The sequence below is a fragment of the Dermacentor silvarum genome, chromosome 11 (genome assembly GCF_013339745.2).
Source record: "Dermacentor silvarum isolate Dsil-2018 chromosome 11, BIME_Dsil_1.4, whole genome shotgun sequence".
NCBI classification, from domain to species: Eukaryota; Metazoa; Arthropoda; class Arachnida; order Ixodida; family Ixodidae; genus Dermacentor; species Dermacentor silvarum.
Genome location: NC_051164.1, coordinates 96,540,281 through 96,553,741, shown reverse-complemented (window position 1 = coordinate 96,553,741; position 13,461 = coordinate 96,540,281). Strand labels below are relative to the sequence as shown.

At 46.7% G+C, this 13,461-nt stretch overlaps 1 protein-coding gene across 1 annotated transcript in view; it reads right to left on the bottom strand.

The window, feature by feature from the left end:
* The window catches only part of LOC119432953 (neprilysin-1-like), a 49,121-nt gene extending 46,965 nt beyond the window's left edge, over positions 1–2,156 (bottom strand). Inside the window, exon 1 of the mRNA XM_037700097.2 lies at positions 2,045–2,156. Coding sequence (XP_037556025.1) covers positions 2,045–2,126 — 82 coding nt within the window. The 5' untranslated portion in view covers positions 2,127–2,156. The remainder of the gene's footprint in view (positions 1–2,044) is intronic.
* Between the last annotated feature and the right edge of the window lie 11,305 nt (positions 2,157–13,461).

Sequence of the window (13,461 nt, the reverse complement as noted above, 5' to 3'; positions counted from 1 at the left end):
TTGCATTGTCGCTCGCAATGACACATTTTAATCCGAGCAACCAAGCGAGCCGATGGGCCCAACGTTTTTTTTTTTTCTAAAAAAAAATGGGGGGGCGGGGCGGGGGGGGGGGGGGGGGGGGGCTAGAGAGCGCTTCGTTTTACTAAAAGAATTACTAAGGTGTACATTTGTTGCAGGGAGGATGTTTAGGGGTGGTTTCTGGTTTTATCGCGCAATTACGTAGATAAGAGAGCAGACCACTGGCACAAGTCTACTATAGCACTAAAATGTGTTGAAGAAAGCAGCATTATTGGACGTTATTAACCCATATTTAAAGAAACTTTCAGAAATGTACAAGAACGTTCTTTATTTGCGTTGTCGCCGTGTACGTTACGGTATGTTATTGTGGTTCGCATTGTTTGATAGTTCCTTTCTAATATCACATTGTTAGGTGCTAATGTTGATAGGATTTTTGCTTTTAGAATATATTTTTAATTACGTGACGTTATTTCGACTGGTAGTAAGAACGTAGTTGAGGGTGCATTGTTATTCGGCTCTTTCCCCTACAAAACCTGTACTATAACTGTACTGTACTATAACTGTACTATAACCTGTATATAACTGTACCACCTCTTCAAGAGCCACGTAGTAGCCGGTGCGGTATTTGTGTGCCGACATCATGTGAATAAAAAAATATTGGGCTGATCCGACGCGCATGTTGGAACGTACGCGAAGCGAAGTCTAGATAAAGCGGTTATTGATTTACAACTGACGGCGATGCTTATAATTTGGAGGTGACTGTTGTATGCACAGAAATGTACGACACGTATCAAGCAACATTTGCGGATTCTGTACCTGTGTCGCAACTGGACATACTCATTCTGGAGGATAGGCCGAAAACGGGCACACCTGCAGTGGCACATGCCGAATGGCATCAAAGCAAGTAAAGCAAAGAATTCGTGAAATAAATTTAACCTTTACAATTACAGATTGGTTGGCTTTGTTGAGATATATCTGAGCCGATATTATAACTTCAAGTTTACGCTGAAATCGTTCATATTGGGACATGCGCATTGTGTACGATTGGTCAAGGACACAGTGGCACACACTGATTGCCTGAATCGAAGAAAATAAAGTAAATGGAATAATCAATGAAATATAATTCTTCACCGTTCTTTTAACGGGTCGATGTGCTTGAGATTCCTGTGAGCCGACAATATTTGTTTAGAGGAAGTAATTTTTTGACACGCAAAACAGACCTAGACATACGTGGGCAGCATGTATGCCGTATGAGCCAATTCGTGGATAGGATAGGATAGGAATAAACTTTATTTGTCCAGCGGTTAAGGCTGTTGGTGCCCGGGGCTAGGCTGCCAGGGGTCCATCGCCGGAGAAAAATCTTTCGAAATCCTCGGCAATGGCCCTGGCTCACTGGACGGCCCACTCCTGGTACTCGGGTGCCTCGCTGAGGAGGGCGGCTTGCCATCTCTCAGCGAGGCGCCCCGCTTCAGAAGGTCCTGCTGTTATCTTCCCCCTTCCTCTTGGTCCTTCTTCAGGGCGTTGACATTCCCAAAGTATATGGGCCATATCAGCCCGTTCGCGCTCGCAATTCGTGAATGCAGTCATATAGCCTTTTTTGTATATATTTGGCATGATTGCAGCCAGAGTCGTGTCTTTCAGGGTTTGCAAAGAAAGGTTTAAGGTCTTAGAAGAGATGACTTCATATTAGCTGCGCTTTTGTGTATATGAACTGTTTGGCAGACACCAGCAGCACTGTGCCGCCGTAGTTGGGGAAGTCCGGGAAACTTAGCAAAAAAGGAGCCTCGTTTTTAAATCACTAGCTTTAATTCCTGTGTTATTTGTATGATACTGAAAACGCAGCACTCGAGCTGGCGATCATAACTGACATTTACAAGAGCTCTACCCATGGTTGGTATCTTCACCATCATACACAGCCTATGTTTATGTGCACGGTTGGTATATGGCTAAGAAATGTTATGTGAGGACCCGGCCACTTTTAGTGTACTAAAGGTTATTACCGCAAGTTACAGTTCAAGAAACTTGCCTTCGGAGTCTCTGATTGTCGTTGGGGTGGAATATGACAAGCATGGAAACGCCATCAAGCTTGCTAATATCACAAGATTCATGGCTGATCTTCACTCAGTCATCTGTAAAAACTTTGAAAGTAAAAAGAACACGAGCATTCGAGAACAAGCGTTGAATTCAAGTCTCAAGACGTTCGTAAGAAATATCGGCAATGTGGTTTATATGACCTTTAGTGCAGTGGAGAGAGAACACATGTGGATGCCATTTTTAACCTTTCAAATGGAAGGGATATTTTTCTGGCGTCTTAATATTTAAAATGTCGAATAACATCGGACACATATGCTTCGGGGCACCGTATTGGATAAAATATGCGAACAGTCATTTTTGTACATTCTGTTAGATGAAATATACCGATATACACTTATTGATCATCCGCCTTCGTCTCTAACAAAAAAAAAAAGTCGCAGTTTCGCCTGAAAGGCGAAGCATCGATTGCGATAGCAGATTAGTGGACAGCTATTGAAAGTAAGGATAGTAGTTTTATTGGCCGTATAAACTTGTAAACATAGGCACACTAACTAAATTAACAAGCATGGTGTTGCGCACGCACAAGCAAACACGAACGCATCTCACTGATGACTGCAGAAACTGCTGTAATGACATGCAATACAATACAATTCAATACAAGTTTATTTCTCTTTTTGGTACAGTTTCAACACAAAGAGCGAACGGCGAGCAAAAAGCTTTTTTTTTATTGCGATAGCAATTATATGGACACTCCAAAGCAGATTCCGGCCGTCGGCGTCACCGTCGCCGTCGCCGTGAGGTTCCGTATGACGTCAATGGAGATGAAATCGTCGCCCGGCGCCGCTGAACGCTGTATGTGCGAGTGAAAGGGCGCGAGGGACGCGCGCTTTCACGGGGAGTGAACCCACGGCGGAGAACAAACGCGCGTTCTGCGCCGTGCGTTCTTAAGGGCTGCAGAAGTAGGCGTCTCTTTCCTCCTTTACAATCACCATATATGTAGAGCAAACGCGCCTTCTTCCGACGTGCGAAAGGCCGTGGGGGGGGGGGGGGGGAGGGAAGGGAGGCGACGTTTAGCTGCGGCACCAAGTGCGTATTTATATCAGAGGCTCCGGCAACGGTCACCAACGCCGCTCGCTTTTTGTGCGAACGCGTGCAAAACGCCGACGGCGTCGACAACAGTTCTGCGTGTTGCCGGTGCTGCTGCATGTCCAAGTTTATACAGCTGATAAAGCTGCTATCATTACTCCGTATAGCTCTCTACAAATTTGCTATCGCAATTGATGCTTCGCCTTTCAGGTGAAACTGCGACAACTTTTTTTTCAGCTTGAGAAAAGCCCTGTGCCCGTAGTCACACGTCATTCGGACAGATGCATTGTACGCCCAAAATGAAGAAACAGCAATACCAACGATTGTTTAAAACTACAATTTAAAATTCACTGAGACTGACATACTTTCACCGGTCAAAAACACAAGCAAATAAATTAATATATAAACCACTTATTCAACATAGACACTTCTATTCAAACGAACTGGTATCAGTAGGCCAATATTACATCCATTTGTATAAATAAAGAAATGACATGCACAACACTGATCAGCTAGAAGAGGTCAGATAAATAATTACTAAACATCTTCAAACATATAAATATGGTTAATCAGCATGCCCTTTGAAACTTGTTCAACAGAAACGTTATTTGCATTAAGATATTAAGATACCTCGGTAACACATATGATGGAGACGGTTGGCCATATGTAGTGCGACAAAAAGGTTGGCACCACTGGACAGAATTTCGGGTATTGTAAGCAGGTATTGGACAGTTTAGTTTGAACAAGGACAATAGTCTGTTCTTACTACTCAAAACTGCGGTTTTGTACATGCTTAATAACTTGTAGGGATACAGCTCGGTGACTCTGAGGATATGAAAAGAAGTGAAGTACGGGCTAGCGTGTGTGTACCACGGTACATTCACGATTAGACGTTTTGCTCATTTTTGAGCAACAAGAATATTTTTTTTTCATTTTGTTTTGTCATTTTGCCCCATATCGTAAAACAGTACGAAACAATTGGTAGTATATATGCATTATATATCAAGATCTTTGCCTGTTGAGGAAGTACGGGGGGCGAAATGCGAAAACACCCGTGTACCTAGACTTAGGTGCACGTTAAAGAACCCCAGGTGGTCCAAATCTCCGGAGTCCCCCACTACGGCGTGCCTCATAATCAGAACTGGTTTTGGCACGTTAAACCCCATAATTTAATTTTAATTTTTTTGAGGAAGTACGTGTCTATGGCGATTTACGATACTCTTTGTTCTGTTTGTTCTTAACCTTATGCTATTGACATGCGCATGCCAACTAAGTGATTCAGTAAAAACCACGCCTAGGCTTTTCACAGCTGGTACGATTACAATTTTACTATTCCCTAATTCCCTAATATTCTGTTCTTCGGTCTAAACAAAATGACTTCAGTTTTATTTTGTATTATTCTTGAGGCCCATTGCTGCAAGCTTGTTCGTCGCAACGTGAGAAAGGCACTCCCTTATTTAGCAGACCCGTAAGGAACCAGCAAAGTGTGAAAAATTGCGTACAAAACGTCGAAAGTACGAGCATAATCTGACGAAACTCCCAACACCTTTAGCAAAACACGGCAGTTGGAAGTTCTTGATGGCACGAATCTTGTCAGGGACAGGCTGGTGGCACGTAGAAGATGCCCAAGTACAGTTGTTTGTCACCTGCCGAAATTACACTTGCCGGATTTGAGTTGAAGGCCAGCTCAAGAAAAGCAGTTGAAAAAAAAAAAAAAGCCGGCAGATCCCAAGCCCCGTGGGAATCGATGTTATGCGAAGCAGTGTGGGGGAGCCTATCAAGTTGACGAAGCGACCATGAGAGCACCAAGACGTAGGTGGCTCTTTCATGACCTACATGACGCGCAGTTGATGACATTCGTGTCATGAGTCCTCAGGAGTCTCTTTAGTTACACCTGAGATACCTTAAGGCGTAAGTCATAGTCATGCTCATGACTATGACTTCGACCATGAACTTTTAGCCTTTTCCTTCACTTAGTGCCACATCCGAAGCCATATATTCCATTGGTTTTTGAGTGTTAATCCTTTTTTCGCCGAGTCATGTCATTTTTGCTGAGTCATGCTCATGACTATGACTTCTACCACCATCCTTTAGCGTTTCCTTCACTTAGTACCCACGTCCGAAACCATTTAATTGGTTTTTGAATTTTAATCTTTTGTGGCTGAGTCGTTATTTTTACTGAGTTCGATGAACGGCGTGAGCGGAGAGGGCAGGCGAGCTCTCGCACTCTCTTGTTCGTCGGCTGGTTGACGGGAGCGGAAGACGTGTCGTTTAGAGGTCCGCTCGTGCGTTGGCGTTCGACTGGGTCCCTCTGACAGCTGTTTACGTCCGGAACTTTGACGTCAGACCCAAGTCAACGCGTCTTCCTTGCTCCGCTTCTGAGCTCCGTCTACCATGCCGACGTCGCCCTTTTCCTTCTGTAGGCTGCCTGAACCACGCGTTATTTGCCGATTCGCTGAGCGCTTTTCTTAAGCGCTCACTCATTCGCAGGTGTCTGTCTTTATTTTCTTTCACCGTGCTTGCGACACCGGCCACCTCGTGCTTCCACGCTCGAACGCGTGCACAACAACGCGGTAGGTTCGCTTTCGCGGGTACGTCGTGACACTGGCTCTAGTTTATGGCACCAACTCGGCAGACGGGCTAGCTATCGCACTACATCTAGGTAAATAATTAGTAACGGCTTTGCTCAGCTATCCATATTTGAAATATCGCTCTAGCGTATCAAACACACGACTATGACCTTTGAGCTGCGTTCGTTGCGATTAAATCAGAACTTTAAGAACAGTGCTGGGGCGCGGCTTTACAGACAAGGACAGAGTAAAACACACAGATAAACATATGGCCTATATTTAAAGATACGGTCCTTCGATGCGCGCTTCAGCAAAGTATACATTTCTAGCTCGACCAAGAAGCAGCACTCTTGAAGAGCAGGTACTTGAACAGGAAGCAAGCGTGCCTGCGCTACTGAAGAACTTCAGTTTGAAAATCTCAAAAATGTTTCCTAAATTAAATAATTAAGTGAAAAAATCTGCAGGCTTGCGACAGCAGCAGCTGTACAGAAACACTTACGTGATGGTTTAGACGTTTTTTTTCCCGGCCAGACTCGAATGAAACGATCAAGTCCGATGCCTCTTGAGGCGGTCAGCGCTTTGCCAGCCTGCGTACTAGAGGCCTTTAATTATATTTTAAAGATCAGCATGCTTTGACGCACGGATGTCGAGCCCTTGAGAGCTGCCGTGGTTTCGTAAGCCTCACTGCCGCTTAACTTTTGCCATTTTGTGTTGGAATGCCATTTCCGAAATGGCACAACACAGACTGGACTAAAATGCTCGCTTTCGCCTAAAAGGCGACGCATCGGTAGTGATAGGAAATATAATAGTCAGCTATACTAAGTAAGGGTAGTAGTTTTATTGACCGTATAAACGTGTAATTAGTCGCTTACTATCAAAATTAAGAAGCAAGGTGTCAGGCGCGCACAAGCAAACATGAACACATTTCACTCGATGACCGCGGACATTCGCTATAAAAGCGCTGGTGTGAGGAAGCGCGGCGGGAGCACCGAGCGATTTGCGTGCGATGAAAGACGGCGTGCTTCCTCCCCGCCTTCTTCCCTTGCGCGCGAGATCGAGCCACCATCGTCGGCTCACCCTCGCATGCTTTCATTCGCACACACAGGCTACGATGTTCGGCTACGTTATTGAGCTCCGACTTTATGCGGAACATCACGCCGACAGCGACGACGACGGCGGAAATGCGCCTGGAGTGCCCCTGTAATTGCTGTCGCAATAATAGCAGCCCCGAGAGTGTTAGCAAGCGCCTCTCATGACCAAAACGGGGACGTAGAACATCCTTTGAAACCGCAGATGCCACGTAGTATATACGTGAGCTTATGAGCAAGTAACATGCAAACAGACTCGTATGCTATCTCATGACAATCAAGAATGCCAAAGTCGATGCCCTCGCAGTGCGATGACAGAGATGAAGGAAGGCCAAAACTACACGTACGCGGGCCGGCGTACTAGAGCTCGCGCGCGCACGCGCCTCAGGCATGCGCAGATTGTGCATGACAGATTGTATGCATTGAAGTACGGCATGAGCACAGATAGCTTGTTATCGGAGCTCTGGCTGCCTCACACAAATACGAAACGATGTCTACGAAGGCAAAAATAGTGAGCCAAGACGTGCCAAGTGTACATGTAGTTTGGCCTTAAGAGAGTCGGAGGGGCTTTGTTAGTTAGAACCTTAAAAACATTGCAGACAATGAAGCTGCAAAAGACATGAAGGAATTTAGCTGTTATGTTTGATTTACATAAAACCGAGGACATCTAAGCACTTCTTAAGAGTTTTGAATGCGACAGCATTCATGTTAAATTGAACGCCGCTGAGCTTTCCTTCTTTCCTTCGAGTTATTCTTCGGTATGACTGCTGTCACCGCTCAAGAGAAATAAAATTTGCTGATATCTTTGACCTAAATTCTGTAAACTCCTCACTGGCGTGTTTTGATTTGGCCTTACCGAGGCGCACTTAGAACGCAAGCGAGAGCTTGCGCTGATAAGGAACGCGTGGATAAGACAGGCAGGCGCTGACACAGGCTTCCGAGAGCGAGGGTGACGTCGCGTCGTGGCGTTGCCGTCTTCGCTCACGCAGTACCGCGGCAGCAGGTATGCCTTTTCGCTCACTCTGCTCCGTCGAGGACCGAGCCAGCAAGTGCGAGCCTGTGTCACGAGCGTCGAGGTGGGGTACAGACGCCACCGGCTTTCTCGCTCAATGAGCCATTTGACGCCTTCGCATCAATAAGGTAAATGGAATTCATTGTGGATGCAGTATTACAGCATGAATACACTATTAGATTAAACAGCTAGGACATTCCATTCTGTAGCCGTTAGGGCAAAAACAAGTTTTACTTCGTGACAACGGCGAGGTTAGGCGAGGTTAGGCTTTACACTGAGGCCCCAGTATTGCGGAGAGGAGACGGCACAGATAGACCGCAATGTTCGATCTCACATTGCGGTGGCCCCAATTCCCAAGAACATGCACCCCAAGTACCATCCCGGACGACGCAGAGCAAGGGCAAAGACTCTTCACAAACGTTTCGGCATGGGACCGGGAGTGTATTACACGGATGCTAGTCGAACCAGCTCCGACACGTTCACCGTAGTCTCTACGTGTCAGAACAACGTTACAACGGCATCCTTCAAAACCTCCTCGGCATGCGTGGCAGACGCTGCAGCCATCGCCTTGGCCATTCAGGACGCCGAGCGCCAAAGCAATTCGGCTGTCATATTATCCGACTCACAAGCAGCTTGCCGCCTGTTTCGAAATGGGACGGCACCCCAGTCAATAATCAAAATTTTGGACAATCGACTAGAAGGGCACCACACTATCATATGGTGCCCAGCACACGAGGGACTGGCAGGGAACGCGAGGGCAGACCGTATTGATTGAGGATTAAACGTCCGAGCAACGATAGGGCCCAGCGACGACCTTCCACCGAATCTTCGTGACATCCTTTTACAGCAAAGGCAGCAGCGGAGACGTTTTGGACGTCCTCACTCGAATTTGAACAGCCAACAGGAGAGGGACTGGCGTCGTATTCAGACGAATACATACCCCAACCTGCACCACCTACACAGAATACACCCCACGAGGCTCATTGACAAGTGCCCGTGGTGCACAGAAGTACCCACACTAAAACACATCACATGGGAGTGTCCCAAGAGGCCTCCGGACATAGACAGCCCAATAATACTGAAACATCCACTCATGAGGAATAGGCAGTGGGAGGCATGGCTTGCGGACGAGGGCCGGCAGAGCCAATTGGCTCTTCTGGACCAAGCCCAGCGAGCCGCCCGTGCCAGTGGAGCCCTGTAATAGGGGCCCCAACCAGCGTGCCTTCTTTTATTTATTTAATTTCAATAATGTTTTTAGTCACTCACTCACTCGTGACAACGGGGTCGTCGTCGATAGATTTTACGCAGAGCCTCCATCAGGTCTTTCTGGAGAGCTCTAGCCTGCTGCTGTAAATAAGGGGTAAGCTTTCAGCTCTCAGGGTAGGGTATTCGAGAAAATCATGCAGATCTCATGCAGTGTGACAGTCAGTCGAGGTGAAGCTGTGGTAAGCTGCAAGGCGACACGGCACATCATGATGGGACACGAGCTGTCTACTTCGGCGGTGAAGGCGTCCCTGAACTGCCAGCTATGGCTATTCAAGCAGAGTCTAGCGATGGTGGCGAAGAAACGCCACACAGCGAAACCACCGACCACGGCCTCTAAACGTTCGGACGCTACAAAGCCCTCGCGCCAGAGCGTGAGCATCGGAAAGACCTAGATCTTCGACGTTGGCTAGGTAGATGTGCGTGCGATTCAGGCCAGGTACTCCCCCGGTTGCCTGATGTATAGGAGAGAGAGAGAGAGAGCAATAAAAGTTAGGTTAACCGGAGTGGAACATTGGTTTACTACCTGCACTGAGGAAGGGGGAAAAGGAAGATAAAAGATGAAGGAAGAGAGAAAGTACACCATAGGGGGCGAGCACAAAGATCGACGTGAAACCAACCTAGAGCAGAAATTTCTGAAATTTAAATAGAGGTTTATACCACCACCCAATCAAGAAAATGGGAGAAAGAGCCAAAGAAATCAATGAGGTCTCTAAAAGAATGTTGCGGTTGAAGGCGTAAATTTCTTGCCGTGAGGATAATTAGGTAAGGGTAATTAGATAGCCTTTTTTGTTTTGTTGCTTAAGTCCGTAGAGACCATAGCCGCTGACCGGTATATCTGTAGGCGTAGTGACTATGACTACAACTGCAGCGGCTGCATGATGCGACCGCTCTTAGTAATGTCCGGAAAGGTTATAGCCTAGACAACTTCGCTTTATTATTACATCTTCGTGTGCACTTTTCGAGCTAGAGCTCGAATCTCTAACCTTACATCTGTTCTAGAACATGGTATAGAACTTCGTTAAATGATATAGCGTTCCCTCGCTTTTGGCAGAAATGACGGGGCTGTACACGTTTAAATACTAAATACTAAATCATGCTTGCAGTGGCGGTGGAGTCATACCGAGACGGTTGCTCGCTCTCTGCGAAGGTCAGGCCGCATCGTTGATCGTGATGAATTAAGTAAGCACGTTATTTTTTTTTCTTGTGGACAGTAAAGCGTGTACGACTGTCGTTCTAACGGGCAGCTGCTGACGCACACCAAACTACGCAGACGGCATACGTTCTGTGACTTTGCTTACCATGTTGTGTAAAAAAGTTGTCGCAGTTTCACCTGAAAGGCGAAGCATCAATTGCGATAGCAAATTTGAAGAGAGCTATACGGAGTAATGATAGCAGCTTTATCAGCTGTATAAACTTGTACATGCAGCAGCACCGGCAACACGCAGAACTGTTGTCGACGCCGTCGGCGTTTTGCCCGCGTTCGCTTAAAATGCGTGCGGCGTTGGTGACTGTTGCCGGAGCCTCTGATATAAATAAGCACTTGGTGCCGCAGGTAAACGTCGCCTCCCTTCCCTCCCCCCCCCTCCCCCACAGCCTGTCGCGCGTCGGAAGAAGGCACGTTTGCTCTACATATATGGTGATTGTAGAGGAGGAAAGAGACGCCTACTTCTGCAGCTCTTTATGACGCTGCGCCGTGCTCCCTTATGGGCTGCAGAATTAAGCGTCTCTTCCTTATGTATAATAAACACCTCCTCCTCCTCTTAAGGGAGCACAGCGCAGAACGCGCGTTTGTTCTCCGCCGTGCGTTCACTTCCCGTGAAAGCGCGCGTCCCTCGCACCCTTTCACTCGCACATACAGCGTTCGGCGCGCGGCGACGATTTCCTCTCCATTGACGTCATACGGAACCTCACGGCGACGGCGATGGCGACGCCGACGGCGACGCCGACGGCAGAAATCTGCTTTTGAGTGTCCATATAATTGCTATCGCAATAAAATCTTAGAGAACCACAGAGGAGAAAGCGGGTATCTGCGTACGTGGGTGTCCACTTCAGTTTCTACGTGAATGTGCAGTCATGTCAGAAAAAGTCGTCGCAGTTTCACCTGAAAGGCGAAGCATCAATTGCGATAGCAAATTTGAAGAGAGCTATACGGAGTAATGATAGCAGCTTTATAAGCTGTGTAAACTTGGACATGCAGCAGCACCGGCAACACGCAGAACTGTTGTCGACGCCGCCGGCGTTTTGCCCGCGTTCGCTCAAAATGCGTGCGGCGTTGGTGACTGTTGCCGGAGCCTCTGATATAAATAGGCACTTGGTGCCGCAGTTAGCGTCGCCTCCCTACCCCTCCCCCCCCCCTCCCCCACGGCCTCTCGCGCGTCGGAAGAAGGCGCGTTTGCTCTACATATATGGTGATTGTAAAGGAGGAAAGAGACGCTTACATCTGCAGCCCTTAAGCGAGCACGGCGCAGAACGCGCGTTTGTTCGCCGTGCGTCACCCCCCGTGAAAGCGCGCGCCCATCGCGCCCTTTCACTCGCACATACAGCGTTCGGCGCGCGGCGACGATTTCAACTCCATTGACGTCATACGGAACCTCACGGCGACGGCGACGGCGACGGCTACGGCGACGGCGACGCCGACGGCATAAATCTGCTTTTGAGTGTCCATATAATTGCTATCGCAATAATATGTCTGACGTAGCATCTGTCTCAGAAATAACTGAAAAATTGTGTCAGGAGAATAGCGTAAGAGCGCAGCCCGAACCAGCGAGGGTCTCACTTATGCTAAGCTCGCGCTTAGCTTGGCACGGCCTTTCTCACACGAGTTGAGACCCGTGATCGCTTTTGTGAATGGCCTTTACTATGAGGCAGATGCATCAAAATTCACACGCACATATTTTAGCTGATAATTCATGTATTACTGCACACTGATAATAATGACTTACGTTTTCACATTAGATCACTCTCGTTACGTAAACACAGCGCATGCCAGGCGCTTAATAGACAAAAAAGGTATTGGCGTATGGAGAACACAATCGTCGTTTATCTGTCAAAGCCGCAACAACAAGATTTCATATAATGAGAACGATGGAGTGGTGTTATTCTGGCGTATAGAACTATTTGAACATCAAATTAAAATCTATGGCTATGGCAATATCGCTAGCAGAAACCATTCTATACGGCGCTTTGAGAGTTCTTCATGCAAGGGTAGGCTGAAAAATCTTCCTAGTTTGCGGAACGCTGGAGAACTTCGGGACTAATAAAAGCAAAAACTGTGTCTACGCGCTCAGCAGCGCGCATGGCAGCGGCAGAAAGAATTGAAACGATGGAGAAGCTGCCTTGCCTGGCCCGTTTCCCCCATTGTACCACGGAAATTGTTACTGGCTAAAGTTCAAAATCATTACTAGGGAAATAAAAAAAAAATACGCTGCATTTTTTCTGAACTCGTAGGTCGTTCTATGGTACCAAGCCGATGAATCCTTTTTTTTTTTCTTTTCTGGCAGTCAGGGCTTGTGACATAGATGTGAATTCAATTAAATTATGAAGGCCCACTTCACCTAGAAGCAGCAGTAGTGGTAAAATTGATTACACATTTCTAGAAATTAGCGCAAAGCGCTAAGTTTCGAGCCAAAGCTTGACTTCAATTGTGAAATAGCAACATGCACCTCAAGTGACCCAATGTGGTTGATTAGTGGCTATGGTGTTGGGCTGCTAATTACGGGGTCGCGGGATCGAATCCCGGTCACGGCGGCCGCATTTCTATGGGGACGAAATGCGAAAACAACCGTGTGCTTAGATTTAGGAGCACGTTAAAGAACACCAGGTGGGCAAAATTATTTCGGAGCCGCCCCCTGAGGCATGCCTCATAATCAAATCGTGGTTTTCGCACGTAGAACACCATGATTCAAAAGTTTCACCTAAAGTGAATAAGGTAATAATTAGTGGAAATTTGTAACCTTAATTGTTATTAGCACGAAACCTTTCATGTCCACCGCTTCCATGAAGCTTCGTCTGCAAAAACTACCATTAGATCTCGAAGGCGACTTATAAGGAATTATAAGGAATTATAAGGAATTATATAAGGAAATTATATAAGGAAATATAAGGAATTATAAGGAATAAGGAATTTCCAGCGACTTATAAGGCATTCCTTGACATAGAACAATCGATTCTTTGACATTAGGTGCACCATAACGCAAAGAAACCAGGATAAGAAAACACAGGAATACACAACATAGGATGGGTGCCACGTATAAGTTGAAAGTATGGCGTCATTCTTTGTTTTCTTTGTAATGGTTCTACATGCATTTTACATGCAGTTCTACATAAATGAAACCACACGGTGCTTGATGGGAGGCGAATTTGATTTATTGGCCCCTAAATATCAATC